This window comes from Rhamphochromis sp. 'chilingali', assembly GCF_963969265.1.
Source record: "Rhamphochromis sp. 'chilingali' genome assembly, chromosome: 6".
NCBI lineage: Eukaryota > Metazoa > Chordata > Actinopteri > Cichliformes > Cichlidae > Rhamphochromis > Rhamphochromis sp. 'chilingali'.
In genome coordinates this window covers 19,266,506-19,289,744 of record NC_137933.1, presented here as the reverse complement: position 1 = coordinate 19,289,744, position 23,239 = coordinate 19,266,506, and the positions used below count along the sequence as shown (strand labels likewise).

Sequence of the window (23,239 nt, the reverse complement as noted above, 5' to 3'; positions counted from 1 at the left end):
AAGTCCTGACTCCAAAGATGGAAAAGATGGCACAAAACATAAGCTGAAGGTCAAGCCAAAAAGGTCAGGTCCTTTTTTTTACAACCTCCATCACCTCCATCACCATCCCAAGTAATTCAAAATTCTATCACCTTATGATTACTTCTAATTTAAAGAAAATAATATTGTATGCTTTCTTATACACAATTACAAAATCAGTCTTCATTTCCGATAAAAAGGCTCTGCAGCAGCAGCAATGCAATAAACGTCAGTACATCTTTTATTACTGAGAGTTAAATATTTAATTTTTTATCTTTCAAAACTTTTTTTGATGACGGACTAAATCCTCTCCAGAGAAGACCTTTTCAGCTGCTCTTTGCTGGTTCTCTTGTATTCAAGCCAGACAGCAGACATTTTTTTCTTCTGTCGAGACTCATAATTTAGCCCTGTACTTTAATTCATTATCATACTGGAATATTCACCTTGTGCAAAGCTTCTGGAGACTGGGAGTCAATTATCAGCCACTACTCTTGCATATCCACAGGCGTTTACTGTGCCAGTCATTGTCATCACCGAACACCTTTTGCACTCACACAGCTCCAGATCATCAAACTCCCACCTCCCAGGAATATGCATTAATACTGGTAGTCCTCGACAGGGTCAGACCCAGCGTGGTTGATTCCACTTAAATCTGATATGTTTACTGTATTTACAGTATAGGAGCTGCTTCTATGCAATGTCTGAGTGTCGCAGAAACTCAAGCTCAAAGTACTTGAGATAAATTGCCCAAGTAGAGCTCTCTCCATGGTGTAATTTGTGTGGTACTATGGCTCATTAGATACCTCCTGATTACTTCCACAACTGTGTTACCACCGATTTTTAAATGGTTATAGATCTTTGTGTGTCTCAGTGAAGCGTTCAGATATTTCTGCTCCTCTGGCAGTGTTTTTCCTTGTGTGGCCATCATGCTGACAGGCAGGCAAAGTGTATAGATCAAAACTGAGAATGTTCTGGCATTAACAGCTCACTTTATAACTGCAGCCAAGAAACAGGCGTAACAGGAATACTGAAGGTGTGCTTAATTCTGTTTTACTCATCACAGGGGCTTTCTAACTTCTCTATCTGTGAGGTGTTGTCATTGTGTTTTCCAACTTTCAGACCTTTAGTCTTTTTTAATGATTCATGAAAATGCAATTATTGAGAGGTGATACAATGTTGATGTTACAAAGAGGTGTTACTCACTTCTGGTGCCTACTTTAGGCAGTGTGCTTTGACTAAACTCTCCCAGACTTATATGTAAACAAGAAATTTGTGTGATATTTAGCTATGAAGACTCAATATTTGGACTCAGCATGGTTTAAAAAAAAAAAACTGCCACAAAGTGGTACTTAAAAAAAATGGACTCTTTGGTAGGTGTTTGAATACATACAGTAAATGAAGCCTTAATGATAAATAGTTCTTGATTTACGCTTATTTTCAGACTTCAGTAATTACACAAACAAAATGTAGTGTGTTAGTTAACTGGTGGGAGTTAAAAGTGGTACAACTTTCTACATCACCATTCGTGACTGAAGGACTGGCCAGCCTACTATCTCATGGTCTCTTGGCAATATTATTACCTGAACAGTTGAATGTTAAACAGATAAATTCATAAAAAATGATTTATTTATTTAATATCAAACAGAAGATAGAAGTGGAGCATTTTAACAACCTTATTATCTTGGAAAGTCCAGAATGGAAACACTTTCTCTTACAACAATCATATAAATGCTTTACACTCAGAGCCAACACTACACACTTCCCTTTACTTCCCTTTCATTGTCATTTACTGGAAATTATTACGCTAATATTTAATGTATGAGTCTTTAAGCATGAGTTAGTGTGTCTGTTTGTTTGGTTGCCATAGAGCAGTGGAAATGTGTTGTGTTATAGCTGTCTATCGCTTGTCTCCTCACTTAAATCTCCACTTTCACATTCCTGGAGGCTAGTACTGGAGCTCACACCCCTCCTCTTTGCACCTTTGCACAGCCCGTGTGAGTACATGTGTGTGTGTGTGAGTGTGGTGATGGGTGCGTGGGTGAGACGGAGATGGTGCTGTCTTCTATTTCTCCGGGTGCCCCTTGCTGAGCTGTCATCACTCCCTGGCACCGGGTACACTGCACAGCTGCAGGGGAACCACTCTGCGGGGAACCTTCGTTTCCATCTGTCTCCAATTCACAGTGGCACCTATTTAGAGCAGCTCAGCGGCTGAGCCACAAGAAGAGAGAAGGAAGAGACTGAGTTTAGTGGGGTCAAGAGAGTTGGGCATCAATAGATTACATATTTGTGTGTACAGCAATAAAAAAATGTGGTTATATGTAGCTGGGACACAATAGACTTGTTATATATGACTAATTATAGTAACATATTGCACTTTTCAAAAGCAAATTTCCTGATGTAACACATCTGTCAAAAAAAACTGACCAAAGGAAAAAAAAATTAGTTAAACAGGCCGTTGAAGATAATCTAAAACACTGCATGCAGTCCATATCATAATCTATTCAGATCAGCTTTCTTCATATAACGCCAATTCACAACAACAGTCACCTCAAGGTGTCCATATATCAGCATCCACATGTGAGCGCACTTGGTGATGTGCGTCCAGCTGCACATGTGTCTGCTGTGTGTATTCCTGAACTCGTGCCTCTGTGTCTGTGCGAGTATGAGGCCCGGCTTAATTTAGCAGGTGTGCTTTGACAGTTCTTGAATGAGTGCCAAGTCTGCTGTAAGAAGGATAAAAAAAGAGGAGGCGCTCAGTGTGCATCTGTGTGGAGCTCGACTGTGACAGATGGGGACGGTTTAACTTATAGAGTTCTGTTAAGATCTGGAGGTTTTTCTGAAGCTGTCTCTGCCAAACAGGTGTGTATTCTAAAAACACCACCGAGAGAAAAGGCGAACAAGCCTCGACTGACGTATTTGTCTGGTAGTGGTGGTGGTGTTTCCACTGATATGAGGAGGTTGTCGGCGTATACTGTGTTGTTTTCTCTCTTCCTCACACTGGTCCAAGATCATTGTAGTTAGTCTCTTTTGGAAGACACGCCAGCCTTGAGTGTTCTCATTCATCCTTTTATCACTGCTTGCAAGTGGAAACAAATTCCCATGAGCTGTGTTTACTGTGGGTTCAGTGGGTATCACTAATGCTGTCAGTTCCGGTACTTTATGAATTTAGATCATCGAAGTATAAACACATGAAGCATTTTATGTTCAAGTTGCTATAAAAGTAGCTTCATAGCAGTGTAACAAACCCAAATTTCTTAGAAGGTTTAATCTTCAGTTAGTGGTGTCAAATTAAAGTTGTGTGTTTCTGCATCTGCGCACAGTCACTCCATTAGAAGAACCTTGTTCGGTCAAAGTGTGATAAGGACGGCTGCAGAGTTGAAAAGTTCAGCCAGTTAGTGGTGGCCAGGTGTCTCACAGGCAGGCGAGCCGCTTCACCATATGGCTGCTTCTCGCCACCAGACGCCAGACGTCCCAACCACTGACTTTCACAAGCTTCACTTTTGTTGCACAAGGTGAAAAGTTGCACTTCGTCTAAACCCTGACCAACATGCTGAAAGACCTCTGTGTGTGTTTGCGTTCTTAAGGCAGGGGAACTGGAGCTGCTGTTGTGACGAGACAATTAATAACCTGGCTAGAAAACAACAATCGCAGTTTTTGTGCGTTTCCTCTGGATTTCTGATACGGCAACAAAGTTAGAGATTATTTTGCTTCTCTCTCTGAATGCTGATTGGAGTTTTAAAGAGGTAATGAAGTCCTGGTGTGTCCTCCTGCTGGGGTTGTATTTGGCGAGGGGTGCCTGCGTGTCGCTGATAGAGGGATCTCTCTGACACGGCTGCTCTGGCCCGCCGCATCTGGGAGCCAGCAGTGGCAGCCGCTGGGGGGAGATAAGGCGAGGCTAGCCGCTCGTCTGTAACTCACGTTTTGCCCCCCTCTGCCCTGTTCTCTTCTCCTCTTCTGCTCCTCCCTTCCAACCATCCTCCCTCGCATCATCCCCCTGACCTTATCTCAGGGGAGAAGGCACCACTGGGTCGCTACTGTGATAGCACCCGCCAGAACCAGACCTGGCCTCTGGTGATTATGGGGGAATCATTATCTCGCTCTCCCCCAAAACTCATTTTATACCTGCCAACATCTGAGGGGAGGGGGGCAGGCAAGAGAGGAAAGGCTTCTCTAACAGGTAACAGAGAAAACTCTGTGTGTGTGTGTGTGTGTGTGTGTGTGTGTGTGTGTGTGTGTGTGTGTGTGTGTGTGTGTGTGCGTGCGTGTGCGTGTGTGTGTGTGTGTGTGTTCACATGTTCACATTGAGGCACACAAAGCAAAAAGCCAAAAATACGTTCAGGAAGACATTTAGTGTTTTTTGACATAGGATAGGATATAAATAGGATAGGATAGGGATTACATTTAACGGATACTCATCTGTTTTCTGCCCATTACTGCTTCATGCTTATGTATATATAATCAAGCATATAGGCACACGAAAGGATTACAATCAAGAAGATTTAACAGTTCAGTCAGAGTTAAGGAACTTAATAATTTAGATGTTGTTTGATGTTAAGTGAATAAAGGTCTTTTTGTAGGTTTTGCGTCTAAATCACTTTCTTTTATTCCACTCGGTCTTATTTGATCCTGTTTATTTCTTCATCTTATTTCTATTTGGATAAAAACTATGAATCACAGCACAAAACAATCCAAAGAGAAATCTCTTTTGTCACACATCAAAACTTCCCTACGAGAGCTAATGTAGGGCTGATTTCTGCTCTTTTTTCAACTTACCCCATCTTCTGGCCCAGTAGCTGTTTGTAATGTGTTTCCAAACATATGATCAGCGTCCCCTCCTCATATGTTCTCCTCATATGTTCTCAGGAGCTGTCATATCCTCCAACAAACATAAGCTTTCATTTTCATTTCACTGACGGGGCTCTTTTATTTAACCCCCCTAAAAATCCATGCCAAAATGCAATCATGTCGTCAGAGAATCAACTCCTAAATGAAATGTAACAGCAGTTTGATTGTTGCTATTATTCAGAATTATATCAGCTTTAAAACAGAGTGCAGATGTTCTGTGTTTGAATACCTGTGACTGGGAAATCACCAATGGTTGTTCTAATAAAAATACATTAAAAAACACCTAAATTTCATCTTCTTCACACACTGTTGGTTTATAGAGAAATCAGGTCTCTCTCTCCCTCTCTCTCTCTCTCTCTCCCTCCCTCTCTCTCTCTCTCTCTCTCTCTCTCTCTCTTTCACACTGTTTGTTCCCCACGCCCAAAGTCAGAGAAAGCAACATGGGTTTCTCTCACTTCCTCTCTGCTGATGACCATCTGTGTGTTAGTTTCAACCAGGCACTTGGCACATCTGTGTACTCACATCCCCTCTCACTTCTCTCATCAGTAAACGACATACACAAACATAAATTGTGTGGAAATGTGTGTGTGTGTGTGTGTGTGTGTGTAGCAGCAGTGAGGGTTAATGCTGGGACTCTGTGTTATGGTTATTGTTCAATGAGCCCCCAGGTCAGAGGCCAGAGTAGGTAAAAGTCGATGTCTTTGGTTCCTGTGTGTGAGAGCATGTGTCCTGTTTCAGCATGTTCTTTCCCACTGCAGCTGTAGTCCTACTTACTTTCTTTCTACTTTGCAGCAACAGCTTCATGTTGCTCACACGTAGTAGGAATGAATAAAAAAGTTAAAAATATTAGTGACAAAACAATTATCATGTCACGATCTTTAATTTGGCTGATGTCAACGACACCAGAAAGCCATTGAGGAAGTATGAAGTGTATACAGACAGTCAGTAATCACAGAGGACATGAGTTATAAGCTTTTTATTATTTTGGACTAATATGAGGCAGACATATGCATGTGTCTTTTGGATAAAGACACGCCATTTGTCTATCAGTGGGGAAAAAGAACTTCCACAGGGAAACCCTTCATTTATCGAAAAAAAAAAAAAAAAGAGAAGTAAAACGTGGATTTGGTCGGTTGGCCTGTCCACTCAATTTCTGGTGAAATGGTTAGTGAAAAAAAGAGAATATTGAAGTTGTTAACTGCATTTTTATATTTCTATTATGACCTATTATGGTGCTATAATGGTAAATATGAGTTTTGACAATTAGTATGCTACTTTAATATTTATATTTAACCTGAAATCAAAGTATTTCTTTATTAATTAATTGAAATAAACACATTTATTACGATTAATATTATCACTGGTCAGGAGAATTGATGGCCAACTTCTAGCTTTTTAGTCCTATGATGTATATTAAAAATAACAAAATAGATAGCTGTGTCCCATAACTACTTTGACTAAATATCTGTCTACCATGAACCAAGCCAGGACTAAAAAGTCCTGAGCATCTACTTTTTAGGAGTTAATAAAAACATGGATTAATATTATAAACTTTTGAGATACATCTCTGTGTGTGTGTTGGTATAAGAGCAGATTATTATAGGAAAGTCAGCTGGTTAATTGATTTGCTGTGTTCCAGTTCTGTGTACAGTTTGATAAACAGTTACTTTGGCTTTTGTTGTATTTCCTGTTGTCCTGTTCTGTAAACTTCCATGAAATATACAAAAACGAAACATCCAAAGTTTTTTAGTGTGTTGTTTTGCAGCGAGGCAGAAGAAAAATCCCGATGATGAAGTAACTGGTTTGAATCAAAACCCAAAAATTAAACAGGGGGAAGAACAACAAGGAAGGATTTTGAACAAGGGAGCACAGACGGCATCATTATAGCCACCGGGCAAGGTGCACAGAAGCAAAGGAGGGCACCTCTGAAGGGAGGATGCAGTAAGGGAAGGAGCGGTTTCTGGCCGACACAGCTGGTTCCTGACAGAGGAAGCCCAGACTGAGGCCCAGGTCCTGCTGCGTGCTGCTGTCTGCAGCTATCACCGCAAGCAGCACTGCTGCCTGGCCTCCCCAGGGGTGTTAGCCTCAAGACAGAAAAAATAACCACACACACAGATAGTGTGACATCCAAGCACTCACTTCTCTTTTGAGCTGTTGTGGCAGGCAGGAGGAGGAGGGTTCAGATGAGAGCACAACCCCTCAGCCAGAGCCACAAGACAAGCTGACCTGCCTTTGACACTCACACACACACTCTTGATTAACTCCCACACACTCTGCTGGGGAGAAGAGAAGAGCGACTGAGAGGATCGGGTGAACCAAGAAGAAGAAAGAAATGGGGATTTACATGCAAGATGTGCCATGTTAAAGGGAACAGCGGTTAAGGACAAAGACTTACTTGTGAAAAAACAGAATACAACTACAATCTATTTCTCTTTCCTGCACGCAGGCAAGAGGCAAAGAAAAAAACACCAGAAGATTCCAGGAATACTTCAACCAGGATAAACTTATTCACTGAAGGAATGAAAGGAATATAAGGAAAGGCTGGCTGTTACTGTCTATTTCAATTTTTGGAGCCTTAAGTGAAGCTAAGTCCGTGTATGTGTACAACAGCTCAGCGGGTCACAGAATGATCCACTGGGCCCTCAAAGGCAAAACTAGAAATTGTAAAGAAACACATGGAAATCCTCAAGTGAAACTGAACGAGAACATTCAGCAGGAAAGCCTTTGGAGGTAATACTAACTTTTAGTGTTAAGTGTGCTGTTGCTGCTTCCACGGTTGAACCTGCAAGCTGCCAGTGTGCGCCAGAGAGTTTCAAAGAGCATGTCCCTCATGCTCCAAGCCTCTCACCTCTCAAATAAACAGGAAAGTCCGAACATGTCTGCTGAGGTCCATTTGGAGCGCCAGAAGAGGGCTGACCTGAGAGCTGTTCCAGCGTTTGCTCCACATGTCCCTACCGTCACACTTATCAGCCACCGCGAGCTGAGGGATAAATTCACTGCCCACATACTCCAGCCTGGAAGCCTCGATCACAACCTGGTGGCCAGCAGCCGTTACAGATATAGCGAAGGTATGAGCTTGTCATCTTACAGGACCTTTTTTATGAAGGTCTTTTGGCATCGTGTTAATCGCGATGAGTGACGGAGGGTCCCGCAGCGGTCTGATCTGCTCATTAAGTTCAAGTGATTGACGTATAATCAGTTTGTGTTGACTTTGTGCTACATGCTATGTGGGGTTATGTGAGGTTTCTTCATCTTGCTATTTGATGACTGAAGCAAAAGGATTCAAGGTTAGAAGGGCATCAAAACATGGCCTTTTTTGGCCTGTTTTATAACAAATAAAACTGGTGTTAAATTGCTCTCTTAACGCTTTGTTTTTTGTCTGCGTGCCCCCCCCCCGCTTCCCCCCCATTTCTTCATATTACCAGTCTAGATTGAATAAACTTGTCCTTGTTGTTACCAAGCCCAGTGGAGCACATTTATCCTGTGGGCGCTGGAAAGGAAAAGGAAAGAGGTTTTTAGAGCTTTTGGTGGTTGGGTGGGTGAGCCGGGGGTGTCTTCCTCTGGGCTTCCCCAAGCAGCTAAAAGGAACAGAACCAGATTCTGGAGTTTCACTGTTGAGCTTTAATGGTTTCATAATACACATGAAGGTCAAAAATGGTGAATGACAGATGGACAGGTTTAAGAGAGCAGACAGCTGAGGAATACATGAAAAGACATGTGAGGTTAAAAAAAAAAAGTAAAAAGAGAAAAAAATGTAATTGATTCATAAAGAAGTGAAAACACTGCCTTTAGGTATAAAAATGAAAACCTTCACTTAAATCAGCGAAGGGTTTGAAGAGAGAGATGCATTAAGAATCAGACATTAAAAGCCTAATTTTATAGACTCTAAATATGTAGAAACGGTAAGCCAGTGCGAGGACTAATACCCAACGTGGTGAATTACCTGCAGCGCATACCGTCTCTTGGCAGTAATGAGCTTTGTGAACGTTGCAGCGATAAGGCCTCTATAATTAGGCTTAGTCATAAGCATCCCCCCCTGTAATTCAGTGATAAAAACCCAGTAGAACTCCAGCGTTGGTGCTCCAGCCCATTCATCACACACACACATGCACACATGTGTAGACTGAGAAAAACAAAATGTGCCATTGAGAACTATAAACACAGCTCTTTGTCTCATGTAGTTTACCTGATGTAACTGTGTGTGCGTGCGTGTGTGTGTGTGGTGGTGGGGGGGTACAGTCCGGTAACATGTTCTCACTGTATGGAGAAGCGGGAGTAAAGTATGTGTTCATGCATGTACATGTGTGTGTGTGTGTGTGTGTGTGTGTGTGTGTGTGTGTGTGTGTGTGTGTGTGTGTGTGTGTGTGTGAGGGAGAGGTGTTGTGAGCCACAGCATAGGCTTCCTGTGAGGGAGCAGATGTCGCAGAGCTCAGGCACAGCTGCGACAGGCGATAACCGCGGTGGCAAGAATGTGTCGGCATGCTGGCTCTTCTCCCTGGGTCTTATCAGTCGCACACAGCATACAGACTCACACATACACACAGACGCACACTCATATAGACACTGTACAATAAGGAACTGCCACCCAGCGCTCGCACAACCTCGCAGCAGGCCCAGATAGAGCCAGTAAGGCAGTGAGAGAGATGGAGAGAGGAAGAAGAAAAGCAGCAAGGACTAAATCAAGGGTCTTTGATGAAAAAGGTGCAGAGAATCCCTAACAAAGCCTTGGCTCATGTCTGCTGTATCATAGACTTTGTAATTTTGTGCCAACTCTAATCCTCTATAGCTATGAAGAGGCTATTCTTTACAATTTTCTTTGACAAAAACAGGCATCTCACCAGTAATAAGTTTCGTATAAATACATAAGCACATAACTTTGTTGCTTTCTTTGTTATCCGGCTTGCCAAAGACCTGTTTGCACGATTAGTCATCTAACATAGACTCTAAATAAAGCTTTTTAATTACGCTTCATAATAGTCATTTTAAATAGTTAATTAAAACGTTTTACTGTCACTGTCAACACTGAAATACTCATTAATAGAATAATGAGTAATACTAATAACTGTATTATAAATCATGTGTGAGCCGCCACGTGTTTGTTAAGTTGCAGCTGATGTTTATAAAACTTTTTACACGGTAATAAATACTATGTGTACACCCACCGGCTATTTCATTAGTTACACCTGTTCTGCTTCTCTGTAAAGTGTAAATATAATCAGTCAATCATATGGTAGAAACTCAATGCATCTAGGTTTGTGGAAATGGTCTAGATAACCTGCTGAAGTTCAAACCGAGCATCATAATAGGGAAAAAAAATGATTTAAATGACTTGGAACAGGGAATGGTTGTTTCTGCCAGATGGGCTGGTCTGAGGATTTCACAAATTCTTGTTCTCCTGGGATTTAACCTCGGTTTTGAGCCCAGAGAAAGACAACAGTAGTTCAAATAACTACTCGTTACAGCAAAGGCATGCAGAGCATCTCTGCATACCTTGATTCAAATCTTTAAGCAGACACAGAACGCCACAGTGATCAAAACCTGTCATCTGAGAACGGGAAACTGATGCTACAGTTTACACTGACCCCCTTAATATCAAATGACCACTATTAAACTCAGCTTCACAGCTTAAATGAATACTGCTGCTGGCCATGTCTAACCTTTTATGACCACAGTGTGCCCATCTTTTGACGGCTGCTTCCAGCAGGATAATCCACTGGGTTACAAAACTCAAATCATCTCAAACTGGTTTCTTGAACATGAGTTCACTGTACTCAACTGGCCTCCACAGTCACCAGATCTCAGTCCAACAGAGCACTGTTAGGGTGTAGTGGAGCGGGAGACTCATCGTGTATGTCAAGCTGATAAATCTGCAGCAACCGTGTTATGACAATCTGGACCAAAATCTCTGAGGACTGCACGAGGCTACGGGTGACTAGAGGCTTTAATAATAATCTTATTGATTGTCAAAAGCAAACTAGGTATTGACTAAAGCTTAATTAACTATCCATTTACAGTTTTGACTTTAGGATTGGAAAATCAACCACATGTGCTTTTGTTTAGTTTTAAGTCTGTGGATCAGTTTATCTTTTGTCCTCCTTCTTTGTAAATGCTTGGTCTTGCGGTTTCGCCATGTCACTCTTTCTTAGAAGTCCAGCTTACATAATTGTTATCGCATCTAGAACTACGGGACATATTTTGTAATAGTATTTTGAAACTTCATCTACATGAAAAATATACCATCGGCTGTGTGCACTTATCCATTGCTTAATGATTACATCACTGGATTTCCAGCAGAGATATGAGAAAATAAATGTGGAATGGATGATCAAAAATGTTGGAAAAACATGGATGCTGATAGTGATGCAAGAAGAGGTAAAAGTACTGAGTAAACAAGGAGTGGAAAAAAGTGAGATGAGTGTGTGTGTGTGTGTGTGTGTGTGTGTGTGTGTGTGTGTGTGTGTGTGTGTGTGTGTGTGTGTGTGTGTGTGTGTGTGTGTGTGTGAAAGAGAGAGAGAGAGCAGTAGAGCAGTTATCCTCTTTATTTCCTCAGTACCAGCTTTGTGGTTTCTATGAGGAACAGATGTTCACAACTTGATACAGCGCCTCATCCCCCTCTACTCACTATCTCCAGTGCCAGCACCACCAACTGTCTGCTTCCACACAACACACACACACACACACACACACACACACACACACACACACACACACACACACACACACACACACACATATTGTCTCTTGGGAAACACAGACATACTTAGCACTGACTTTTTCATGTGAACGTATGGGACGCGTTCACCTGCCTGCAGACATTTTACTGGCTGTTGTCCGTCCCCCCTCGCCTCGCTCAGGCTGCATATCCTGCTCTTGAGTCAACACTTGATTTGATCAGATGTCACTTCCTCTTTTGTAAGTTTGCACTTCTCTTGGTCAGATATGACCACGTGTACACATAGCCTAGCACTCTGGTTAAAGAAAACTTCATGCCAGCGTGTAAGTCCTCTGAAGCCATATTTGGTTGTAACACTATGAATGAAACACATCCCTGCGATACTCGTGCCAAATTTCACCATCTGAAATGCAGAATTTAACCAAAGCACATAGAGTGGGTAATTAATCAGCTTCATTGCATATGCTGGAGCATCTACAGTAATGCCGTAATAGATAGTACTCTTATTAGTTGAAGATGACAATACTGGAAATGAAGTACTTGGTCCAAGAGCATGGATTGAATTTACGATTCCCATCATGCCTGGATGATTCAAACAGGCGATACTTTCCTGCTTGATTGCAAACAAAATGTCAGGGGGTCTATGGGTGCAATTTGTAAAAGCAGCATTCCGCCGTGTGTGCTTGAGTGGGTGGGTCAATGATCCGTTACACCACGCCATATTACAGGAAGACTCTCTCTTTCATAATATGATGGAGCAGCTGGAGGACCTGCACACATTTAAGATGCTGGAATACAAAGTGAGAGATAAACATCCCGTTAAGTGCTTTATCAAAGAAAATAGAGTTTAAAGTACACGAGTCATATTCACAAACGATGCATGTGACTCAGAGGAGAGGAGGCTCGGTATGATTCTAATCGTTTCTATCAAACAGCATAACTCGGTGCAGTTAACCCCCCCCCCTGTTCTTTTGATCAAAATGTGCTCTTTCCTCCTTCACGTCTGCCTGGAGCCTACACTGGTGACATTAGTGGTAGCTCCACGAACGTGTGGTCTGTTGAACGCGCACGACAGAGGAAAGGATAGCAGAAGGGAGAAGAGCGCAGGGACACAATGGGTCTAGCGTTCCTTTCAGCCGGCTCAGGGCCTTATCTCCTTTCAACACACTAGCCTGTGACTGCCACTATAGGAAAGGATTTACAATGTGCAAGAGGAGGAAATGCTGCAAAACTCCTCTCTTTCTTTCTTGCTTTTAGTCTGACACACACAAACAGAAATAGTCATTTCCAAAGCAGCACAATGACCGAACTGAGTTCTTCTGTCTCAGTTTGTGCTCAACTACCCAGAAGATGCTGCCAACATAATAGAATCCAGAGCAATGGTTGGAAGGTGGAGGGTGGGGGTGTTTGTGGTGTGACAGGGAGATAGAGAGTGAAAAGGCGGGGAAGACAAAGCTGTTTTTGTCATTAATGCCATCAAAGGGACTTCCAGTCACAGTATTATGCCACAGAGAGTTCATCGAGGCGAGTTCCCACCTTGCGTGAGTGTGTTTCATTGTGCAGTTTATCGGGCTGGCCACATGGAGTGTCAGAGCTAACCCGGTGACCGCTCAACAAAAGGCCAAATTAAGAGGAGTGAGAGGCTGTCGTACAGGGAGGCTGACAGGTTGACTGACGCTGTTCCCGAAGAGAATAGCATCCTGTCAATCTCCGAGCTGTCACCTTGACAGGAATCCTTTCTTTGGATGCAACCCCCATCGCCTACCTTTCTGTCACTCAGGGCCACACAGAGACACACATATCTCTTCCTTTCTCAGTATTCTGCAGAGAGCAAATAAGTCACCAATGGTGCGCACACACACTGCAACATGCATGTATACAGAGCTGCTTTAGGGCCAAAACTCTGAAGTTTAGCGCTAGCTACCCAGTCTGTGGGAGATTCACCCTTGTAATGTCCCATGCATCAGTTTATGTGTGTAATCTTGCGGTGTATTTCTCCTGCTTTTGTTGGTTTGATCACATTTGCAGCAACAGCTTGATCAGATATTGTGGCTTGAAGAAAAAAAAGAACATTGGCACCTGGTGCTGACGTTACCTGAAGTTATTGCCTCTCATCAGCCGTGCAGGGAACTGTTCCAGTCAGAGAGGAACGGGGCTTCCCCCCCTGCGCACTTGCTCACATTATTTAATCAGCAGTGGAGGGCTTTTTCAGAAGTCTCCATACGACGGCAGCATTTGCGTTCAGTGCTGGCGAAGGCTGGTGAGACTGGAGTCAGGGCACAGCAGCTGTCTGTGTGTACTTTACAAGCTGGTTCTGTTTGTTCTGTCGACGCAGAAGGGGTCAGAAGGGTGTCAGCTTTGTCTTCTGTCCCCTTCCATGGCTATGTGTGTCTGTTGGAGGGAGAGAGGGCAGGTGGGTGGGGCAAAGAGACTAACAGACCAGTGTGGACAGGTGGAGGATTCTCACTATAGAGGAGGCAGATGTACTGTACCTGCCTTTTTTGCTGTCGCTCTTTGTGTATCTCTGTCTGCCTATCCAGTGTATTTGTTTACCTATTTAGGACAATGCATTCATATTACTTTATATATTTATGGGTACTTAATATTATTGTTTTCAGATTTAAAAGAAACCTAAAAATAAAACTGCGTTTTCTAAATAAATAAATGAAAAAGTTTGGGATTGCTGATCCGGAGAGCAGAACATCTTCTTGCTTCTGGAAACTTCCGATGGACATTTTTCACCGTTTAAACTGCTGAAATTTTATTGACGTGCTAATGAATTGATTAAAAAAAAAAAGACAGATTAGTCCATTTAAAATAATTGTTATTTTTTTGAATTGTCATTCGTCATCCTCGGACAGATGTTACATCAAATGAGAAGGATTAAAGGCTGAAGCAGTCATCATTCATGAATCCATTGCAAAGTGGGAATACTAATGTTGCCACGTGTGATCGCAGTTGAAACAAGTATATGGGTGGGAAGATATGGGGCACATTTATAGAGCTCTTTTACAAGGCGAATCGTCCTGCTATCCTTCTTTACAACAATCCACTGACTTGACTATTAAGGACAACACTTGAACATAAAGGGAAACTGTCACTTTTACGAGACGCGTTGCGTTTATTGGCGTATGGTCACATGCCGACAGACGCATTCTTTTGCATTCATTCAGTTCTCAGAAAGCTTGTGGTTCTCCCCCCCAAGTGTTAAAGTAAATATAATCTGCCTTCCTTGTCGTCCCCTCGTCCTGATATGAGGAAACAGCGGCCCCCACGGGCAGACAGCGGGACGGTAAAAGAGTTGTATTTCACTCAGTCTCAGAGCTTTTGGATTCGAGCTGTTTAGCTTCTAAAAAAAACTTCTAAAAAAATATATAGGTAGGAAAGGATAGGCTATATATTACAAACCATACAGCCATATAATGTCATTACGATACATCTTCATCCAGCTTATTATTATTCATTTTTGCCTGCATTTTATTGGAGAACTGCAGATGTGGGGGTTTTTTTTAGCAAGGTTTTACTGGTTAAATCGCATATTTTTAATAACTTTGGACAAATGCGGGGTTTACAATGTGCAATGTTGGATCTTTTTCAATTTAGAAAGGATTCCTGCACAATAGCTGCCAGCTCTCGCCTATGATGGTACCCGAGAGAGAGAGGGAGGGAGAGAGAGAGGGAGGGAGAGAGAGAGGTTAGGAGCTCCAGATGGTGTTTAAACGCAGACAGAAGGCTACAGCGAGGACAGAGAGAGAGAGGAGGAGGAGGAGAGAGCCGCGGTTACTGCGCACAGTGGCCCCGCCAGCTCCACTCATCAGTGAAGAAGACAAAACAAGTCTGCAAATCCCAAATTGTGAATCCAAAGGAAAATAAACCGTCAGATCTGCTCAGCCGAATGTGATTTTCTTTTTTGGAAGTGAAGCTTTTTTTTTTTTTTTTTTTTTGCGTTCCTCTTTTTTTTTCTTTAAAGACCACAACACTGAAAGACAGCGCGTCGGAGAAGTGCCGTACTGAGAAGCGTGGTGGTGGAGCAGCCTGTCCACGGGCTGTAGGGTGACTGTGTGCTTAAACATTTTTAAAAGAGACAGAAAAAGAAGAAGGTCACTTCGTTTCGTCGGATGTACAAGGAGTCGCTCCTGACACCACGGACTGTGGCTTAACTGTGAAGTTAAAAAAGGAGGGTTTTAAAGTTGTAACAGGAGGAATAATAGACGCACCCTGCCGAACAGAGGATCCGCATCTTTATAATTTCGGGGGGGGTTTGCCTGGGAGATGCGATGATTTCTGCAGTAGCGACAGGTTAATAGTTTTGTTCGCTTTAAAAAATATATATATAGATAGATAGATATATTTGGGGTTTTTTGCAGGTGAAACTCGGCTGTGTTTTTCCTTCTTCGATCTGGGATGGTTAAAATGAGCAAGAGTGCGGATTTACATGCCTGGGACAAATTCTGATTTTTGCTTTAAAAGAAAAAAAACAAAAACAAAAACTCAGACTGCAAAAACCAAAGACATCAATCTGCTTAAAGATCCAAGAGCTCTGGCTTTGATTTTATTTATACGTTTTTCGATATAACTGAGAAGTGAAATACCTCATAATTTATTAAACCTGGAAAGTCAAGACCCCCTACTGAACACCCAAAGGAAAGTTAAACCGTCTGTTTTTTCCTGCTAGACTCTCGCTCTTTCCTCTCAATATTTCAAAGACAGAAAAATAAGGAATAAGACCGCGACAAAGCTTTATTATTATTATTATTATTTTCAAATGATGAGGATTGAGATGACATATAAAAATCGGTTTTAGAAACTATTTGGTGTGGATTATCTCCGCTACTGTTACCTCAGCTTGACCTCGACCTTCATAAAGTAAGTACAACCTGCAAAAGTCAGTTTTGAGTGAAACTACGGCAAAACGCCTTTAAAAAAACATGTCTATTATTATTTTTATTGGCATGCATTATTTTTAATTCCCCTTTCGATGTTTTAAATGGAAAAGCTTTAAATACTAAAATATTTCAAGTGTAAACTTTCACATTATTGTAAGCATTCAATGTTTTGTGTGAAGGTGAAGATCAGGATACTGGATAACCTTTGCTTTTGCCTTTTTTTGTCGCTTTGCGTGTTATGATGTCTTTAGATGGTTACTGCTGGGCCACTGTAGGATGTTGCCTTGTAAATATAATTGAATTGAATAACACTGGTAACAAGAGACAGTTACAGGGGCAGGAAAAAGTGACTCTAATAATATTATTGTTGCTATTAATATCAGTAGTGCTATATGAACTTTTCTCTTTTCCTGTACTTTTAATTCTTTAGAGCTGAGATTAGACATAAAAAGACAGAGACACTGAAAGACAGAGCAAGGGGAGGTCATGAGTTGTTCGCCACATGAGTCTGTGCTACACATCAAAGTGATGCTGAGACAAAGTGGTGACACAAAATCTTTGGTCTCTGTGAATTTGGTCTGGATGAAGGCAATGGGTGTGAAGGGATACATTTAGGCATTTACCCTTAACTGAACTGCTCGGTGCCCCAAAACAGTGTAGTGCAAGGTATGGTGTCACGAGTGTTTGTTTATGTTAAGATTTTAACAGCTTTGAGGGATAACCTTTTACGTGTCACTGCGGTGAGACCATTCTGTGGAGGCACTAGAGAAGTGGGGTATAAAGGACTGGACGGCTCATAATAACTCTTGTGAGTGTGGAGACACTCCCAGCGAAGAAAACAAGTCCAGCCAAAGGTTTCTGAGCCCCACTTGAACAGCCTCAGCAGCGCACTCTTCCGCATGCAAGTGCAACAGTAAAACACTCCGGCCATTTTCTCTGCAGGATGTGGCCCCGTGTAATTGGCCCTGGTAAATATCATCTGAATAATTGAACAGTTGATAATAGTCTTGAACAATAGATGGGAGGTTGCAGAGGTGAAACCGCAGTGCAGACACCCTGCCTCACCGCACATTATACTTCCATCACCACCAAGTGAGCATCTCGTCCTCTCTCCTTCCCAGTGCCGGCTGCCCAATCGCTCAGACCAGGAGGGCCTGCTGCCTGCTAGGGCAGATGTCCCCACTTCATCATTAAGTAGCTCTCTTAAAAGGCTGGCCATTCATTATGACCCGAGCCTGCAGAGTGTTTGTTCAGTTCCCATCTACTACAGGTGCACGGATAGGATGTCTGCTGTTTTATATATACAGAGGGAAACAACCACAGGTTTTGAGTAATAGGACCACTTTTCCTCAGAAGAAAAGGCATCAAGCAAAACCACAGGCCAGTGTACTTCACTTCCATTCACTTCAAGATGGCTTTCTCTTTTGTTTGTTATACCTCATTAGTTTATCAGTGAGTTACATATCAGGCATTCAACAGTAGAAATGGAGATGATAGAAGCCTTCAGTGTCTAACAGAGAAAAGGCTCTCGCTTATACTTTGACTTGATGCCTCAGCTTATGTGTTTGTTATATGGGTGTGTGGGCTTGTTGAGTATGTGTCTGTGTGCGTTTGTGTGTGTTAATTATTGGGATCTAAATGCAGGCAGTGCAGGTGAAACTGGCTGCCTCCTAATTAATGAGTGGAGCAGATGGCCCTGGGTGGGCGGGAGCTGCAAGCACACAGCGAGCCGGTCAGGTGGTCAGCACAACAGAGACACCTGGGCCATCACAAACAAGACAAGTCAAGCGGCTGACACAGGCCAAAGATATAAAACCTGTGTTTGCGTGTGTTTACATATCTTTCTCTAGTCAACAAACATTTATAGAAACCCTCATGCTGTAGATGTATTAGCTGAAAAATTTCAAACACAGTGTGTTGAAAAGGAAAATCGCTATTCAGCAAAGAGAAGAAGAAATAAACAAGACGAGGCGGTTTGAGAAGATGATCTTTCATTTCTTCCTCTCTTTTCTGCAAAGTTTAGTCAGTGGTACAAAAAGAAAAAAAATCGCAATCCCAGTTTTGAAGATGTTTTGATGGGTTTATGTGTGAGTGATTTCCTCATTAAACGGAGGAGCTGTGTGTACTATATCTAATTAATTAAGAAGCAAAACCTTATATGAATAACACACTATTCTTAATCAAACACTATAGCAGCAAAGTTTATGGTGAAAATAAGTTGAAGTAGTTCATATTTGTGTTGTTTGACATATGTACACTCCCCTGATTGTCTTCTTCTTTGTCATACAAGTTGTCGCTCACCAGTTGCTCTGATTAGCTGATTGTAGGAAGTCACATGGCCTTGCCTTTAATTTGAGAAGATTATGCATTAATAGATAAAGAGAAAAAAACACAGCACTTATGGTTTCAGTAACTCTAAAACTGCAAATTGTACAGAAGCCAGTCACTAGTTGTTGGTTCCAGTTGTTGCAGCCCTCAGTGTATATTTGCGTGTGTTCAGACTAACAGGGGAGTTATACTGTACATCTGTGATGTAGAGAAACATCCAGCTTAGTTGACTTTTGCTCTCTGGCAGTTCTTTGCAGAACTGTTGCTCACAGCAGAGGAACAGTGTGCTTATTACACAGTTGAAGTGAGATCAGTGAGAGCGATATGAAAATTTGTGCTTTTTGTGTAAATTTATGAGAGCAAATGATGAGGTGCAGCATCTCTATAGTTTCGGTGCTGTTTATCCTGATGCACACTGGGGTAAACCAGCGTGGTTCTGGATGCCTGCTGCTCAGTCCTCTGTCTTTTGTGTGTGTGTGTGTGTTTTTGGTCGGCCGTTCTCTGGTCTGCTCCACATGTGTTTGACATTACTGTGACAAGGCTGCCCAGCCTCTCTGGGGAGATGGAGAATGTCAGAGACTAGAGTCAAGAAGCGAGCAGCTTCCCAACATCTGATGGAATGAGAAACACACTCGCTGGATGGCTGGCCTGCTGACGCCACAGCGTGGGAGCAGAGCGGTGGGTGGAGGCCAAGTAAAACCCCAATTGTGTGTTTGAAATATCACTCTTTCTCTCTTTTCCTTTTGCTTTCTCCCAAATGTGCACATATCCACTCATATTCTTAAGCGCCACAGCACACACACAGGCATATCTAGTAATAATACTGTTTTCACTGGAATTATCAGGTGTCTTTTCTCCAGCTTTCTCACAGCAGGTGAGATGCTTGAATTACTTTATCTGGAACATTCATGGTTGAAAACTCACCCTTTATAGCTAAGCATTTCTGAAAATTATTTGTTGAATTGACTCTTCAAAAATTCATCAAAATATAAAGCATTCACAAATTGCACCTTCAATTATGCATTTTTCAAACGAGGCGCATTTGTAGCTCACATAAACACCCGGTTGTGAATGCAGGTTCAAACCAGTGTCACCACAGTATGTAGCTGAAATGCTGACAGCTACAGCCAAGAAGAACAACCTTCCTCCTCCTCCCTTCCTTATCTTGTGCCTATTTCACCTCCCGCTATCCCTCCTCACCTTTTTTTACTTCCTCGCCTGGTCACTCACCTCTGACCTTCTTTTGACCCCTTTCTTTTCCTCGTCCCATTCCCACTGCTACATCTTGTCACCTCCCACCCTTTCTACTTCATTGTAGGAAATGTGCTCAGATCAGACTCTGACACAGGATACAGCTGGGCTAATCTACAGTAGCACCGAGCTGTGTTTTAATCACGCCAAGCGAACAGGCCGGCAGAGAAAATGGGAAGTGCAAATCGCCACCGCTACATGATATAATGAATCCCTCCCTTTCCTTCTGCCCCACATCGAGCCCTTTATCACAGGCGTGGGATAAACAAGCGCAAAGGAACACAGACTGAAGTTATTAAGGCCTCCACTCGAAAACACGTCCTCTCTGGACGTCTGGGGAAGTGCTGCAACGGGGCGACCGTGCAGACAGAGATTGGGAAGGAAGGCATGTCTCTCACATTTGCGCTCTCTCTCTCCCCTTACAGTATTTGTGAAATTAAAAATGTCGTTATCTCCTGGAAACAGATCCTGTGCCACACAGATGGTTCCGTCCCTCTTCAAATAGGAGGCTGAGCCACTGAGTGTGTTACCAGCTAGTTGTACAGACCTTAATCTCGACTTCAGCCTTCCTTCCTGTGCATGTCTGTCTCTCCACACACGCACACACAGGAATAGAGAAACTGTGCCCCTTCAGATAAAAGTGTTGCCCGTGTAAAGTTCTAATTTCACTTGGAAATTGATATTTCAACCTTTCAGAAAACAGATATATTTGAAGTGTAGAGAGAGGAAGGTTAGAGATTTCCTTGATATGTCAAAGAGTAGTGGTGACTTTGAGGAGCGGCGCAGTCACGTCTGCAGGGTGTAGAGGTTGTGTTTGATATTTCAATTATTGCTTCCAACAGAAATCAGCCCATCTGTAAGATTTCTGAAAACTATGTTATGTCTTTGTGGAGAAATCTATAAGTTCCTCCAGAGACCTTCAGGTAAAGAAATAAATGTGATATGAGAAAACATAAAGATGCTTTGTAGGACCACAAAGTTTGTGATATGGTGAGCTGGACCTGGTGAAAAGATCTTTTAAAAGGTTTAAAGATTATTTTTGAGTCTGTGGCAGAATTTCATCTCATGAAACATAATGTTATGCATTAAATGAACTGATAATCACCTGGTAATGTTTTCACTCATATCACTTTCTCCCCTGAAACTATGATTGATTCCACAGCGTCTCTCTTTTTATGTAACATGAACGAGATGCACTTGTAATAACAGAGAAGAACAAAGCATAAGGAGACATATGAGTGGATAATTTTGTGACATATACAAGACTGAGATTATCTTCCCTGGATTAGGCTTTATTTTTTCCTAAAAAACTGTAACTTAGTAAGCATGCACTAATATAAACTATATAGATTTTGTTTCCTGTCATCTCTCCCTAGGAAGATTATACCAGTGTAAGAGTGCAGATGTTTTGTTTAAATTTACATAAATTTACACAGTTCCCTTACAGTGGCAGTTTTCCCTCCACCTTGACCATCGCATGGCATCAGGTCATCTTAATTTCCCAATTAGCTCACATAATCACCATGTTATTGGCACAGCGGGCGCTCTCCTTCTTTAGCCACTCGCTCTGTTTTTGTGGCGGCGTCCTGTAGTCGGCCTGCGTCCCAGAGGACTTGCTGGTATTTATTTCTGCAGCTTCCAGCGTGAGCTGGCTGTAGGCTAAATGGAGAAACTGTCAAAGCTTCCCTCTAACCTGTCACATAAATGTCTCCCCCCCACCCCGCCTCCGCCTCCTCTGCTGCATTCTTGTTTCTTGTGTGTCTGTGTGTGAAACCTATGGGGTCCTCCAGAATAATACAGAACACCCTCCCCGTGCCTGGCTAATGTCAGGAGCTTTTGTTACTGTGCCCGCGGGGCAAATGAAGAGGTATGAGAGCGCTGGCAGGCTGGAGAGCAGTTCAGGCTACAGACAGTTTTGTCAGCACTGACAGCTCCATAGTGACAGAGCAGACATTTAACACAGAATGAAATGAAATACAAGACATCAAGCAGGAGAATGACTAATCTGCTGTTTGTTTTCCTATCTTAGCTGTAAGTGACAGCTCAGTGTCAGGTTTTTAACGGTGCACAAAGCATAAGAGAGAGGGGAGACACGGGGAGAAAAATAGGCAGCCGTAGTTCACGCGCTCTGTTAACACACACTCACGCAAAGAGTTTATGGCAAAGGATACACAGCGATGCTGCATTTGCTGTGATGTGTGCATGTTGCCAGGGTCAATTCTAAGTCTTTTGTGCTCCATAAATCAGCAGGCAGCAGCAGTGACGTAAGAACAAACAGAACTGCTCTCTGCTGCAGCTGGCTGGAAAGAGGGAGATACAGGAGAGAGGAATACAGAGAGGGAAAGAGAGCGCAGGACAGCAGCTGTCAGGCCTCCATCGCACACCTGTCACACAGGAAGTGAGCGCTGGCCACTGTTTCCTGGATACACCTCCTCAAACACTGCTCCTGGAAGAAATGGAAGGGGGGACATCTGCTGTGAGGGAGAGGCACGAAGGCGGCCTCTCTGATACGGTAACACATGGATGAAGAGTAAATGCCAACCACTGTAGCAGCAGGAGAAAACAGATACAGAATTCCTCCCCCGCTGCTCCGACTGTTTTCATATCAGCTGCCTTGTAGTCATATTTGCATGTGAATGTGTGTGTCCAGTTTGCACAGTTTAGAGGATGTTTGTGTTATTGCAGAGCTCTGTGACAGACGGGTCACTGTGGAGACTCCAGCCCAACTCTCCCACAAATACACTAAGCCTGCATGCCCGAAATTTAACAGTGGGACATTCCCACGCTAGCCCCTCTCACCCGCCCCTCCAGCACCAACCCACCCCAGCCCTTCGCTCTCTCTCTTTCTCTCTCTCTCTCCTGTGACCATCATGAACTAATCCAGATGTGGTGTGGCTGCTCACAGATGTCCACATAACTCTTTGTACAAGGTGCTGCTCCTTTCTTCCTTCAGATTCTTCTCTTTCTCTGCATCTCAGCTTGCCCCAGCCTTTCACATCACCCAGATCATGGTCTCAGCCTCTGATCCGAACAGGAAGTGACATCACAGTGCTGATAATAAGGCACTTGCAGCTATTTTTCTCCCGTTTCACTTCTCCTCCTAGGCTCTAGAGTAGTTCTGTTGTGGCTGTTGTTGGTAGAATATTTCCTCTTTGTTTGTCAGGCTTGTCAGGCTGGGTCCTCAGGAGGCCCCCTTGCCCTATTCCCATGCTGCCCTTCACGCTGCCTGTATGCAATT

The 23,239-nt window shown here is 42.8% G+C and overlaps 1 protein-coding gene across 6 annotated transcripts in view; it reads left to right on the top strand.

Moving 5' to 3' along the window:
• Positions 1 to 7,059: 7,059 nt before the first annotated feature.
• The window catches only part of cbfa2t3 (CBFA2/RUNX1 partner transcriptional co-repressor 3), a 46,683-nt gene continuing 30,503 nt past the window's right edge, over positions 7,060 to 23,239 (top strand). For 4 of the 6 annotated variants that reach the window (XM_080883938.1, XM_080883940.1, XM_080883937.1 and 1 more), the window contains exon 1: positions 7,063 to 7,931. In XM_080883938.1, coding sequence (XP_080740064.1) covers positions 7,685 to 7,931 — 247 coding nt within the window. In that variant the 5' untranslated portion in view covers positions 7,063 to 7,684. Of the gene's footprint in view, positions 7,932 to 23,239 lie in introns of all 6 variants that reach the window. The other 2 variants (XM_080883935.1, XM_080883939.1) reach the window with 2 other exon arrangements.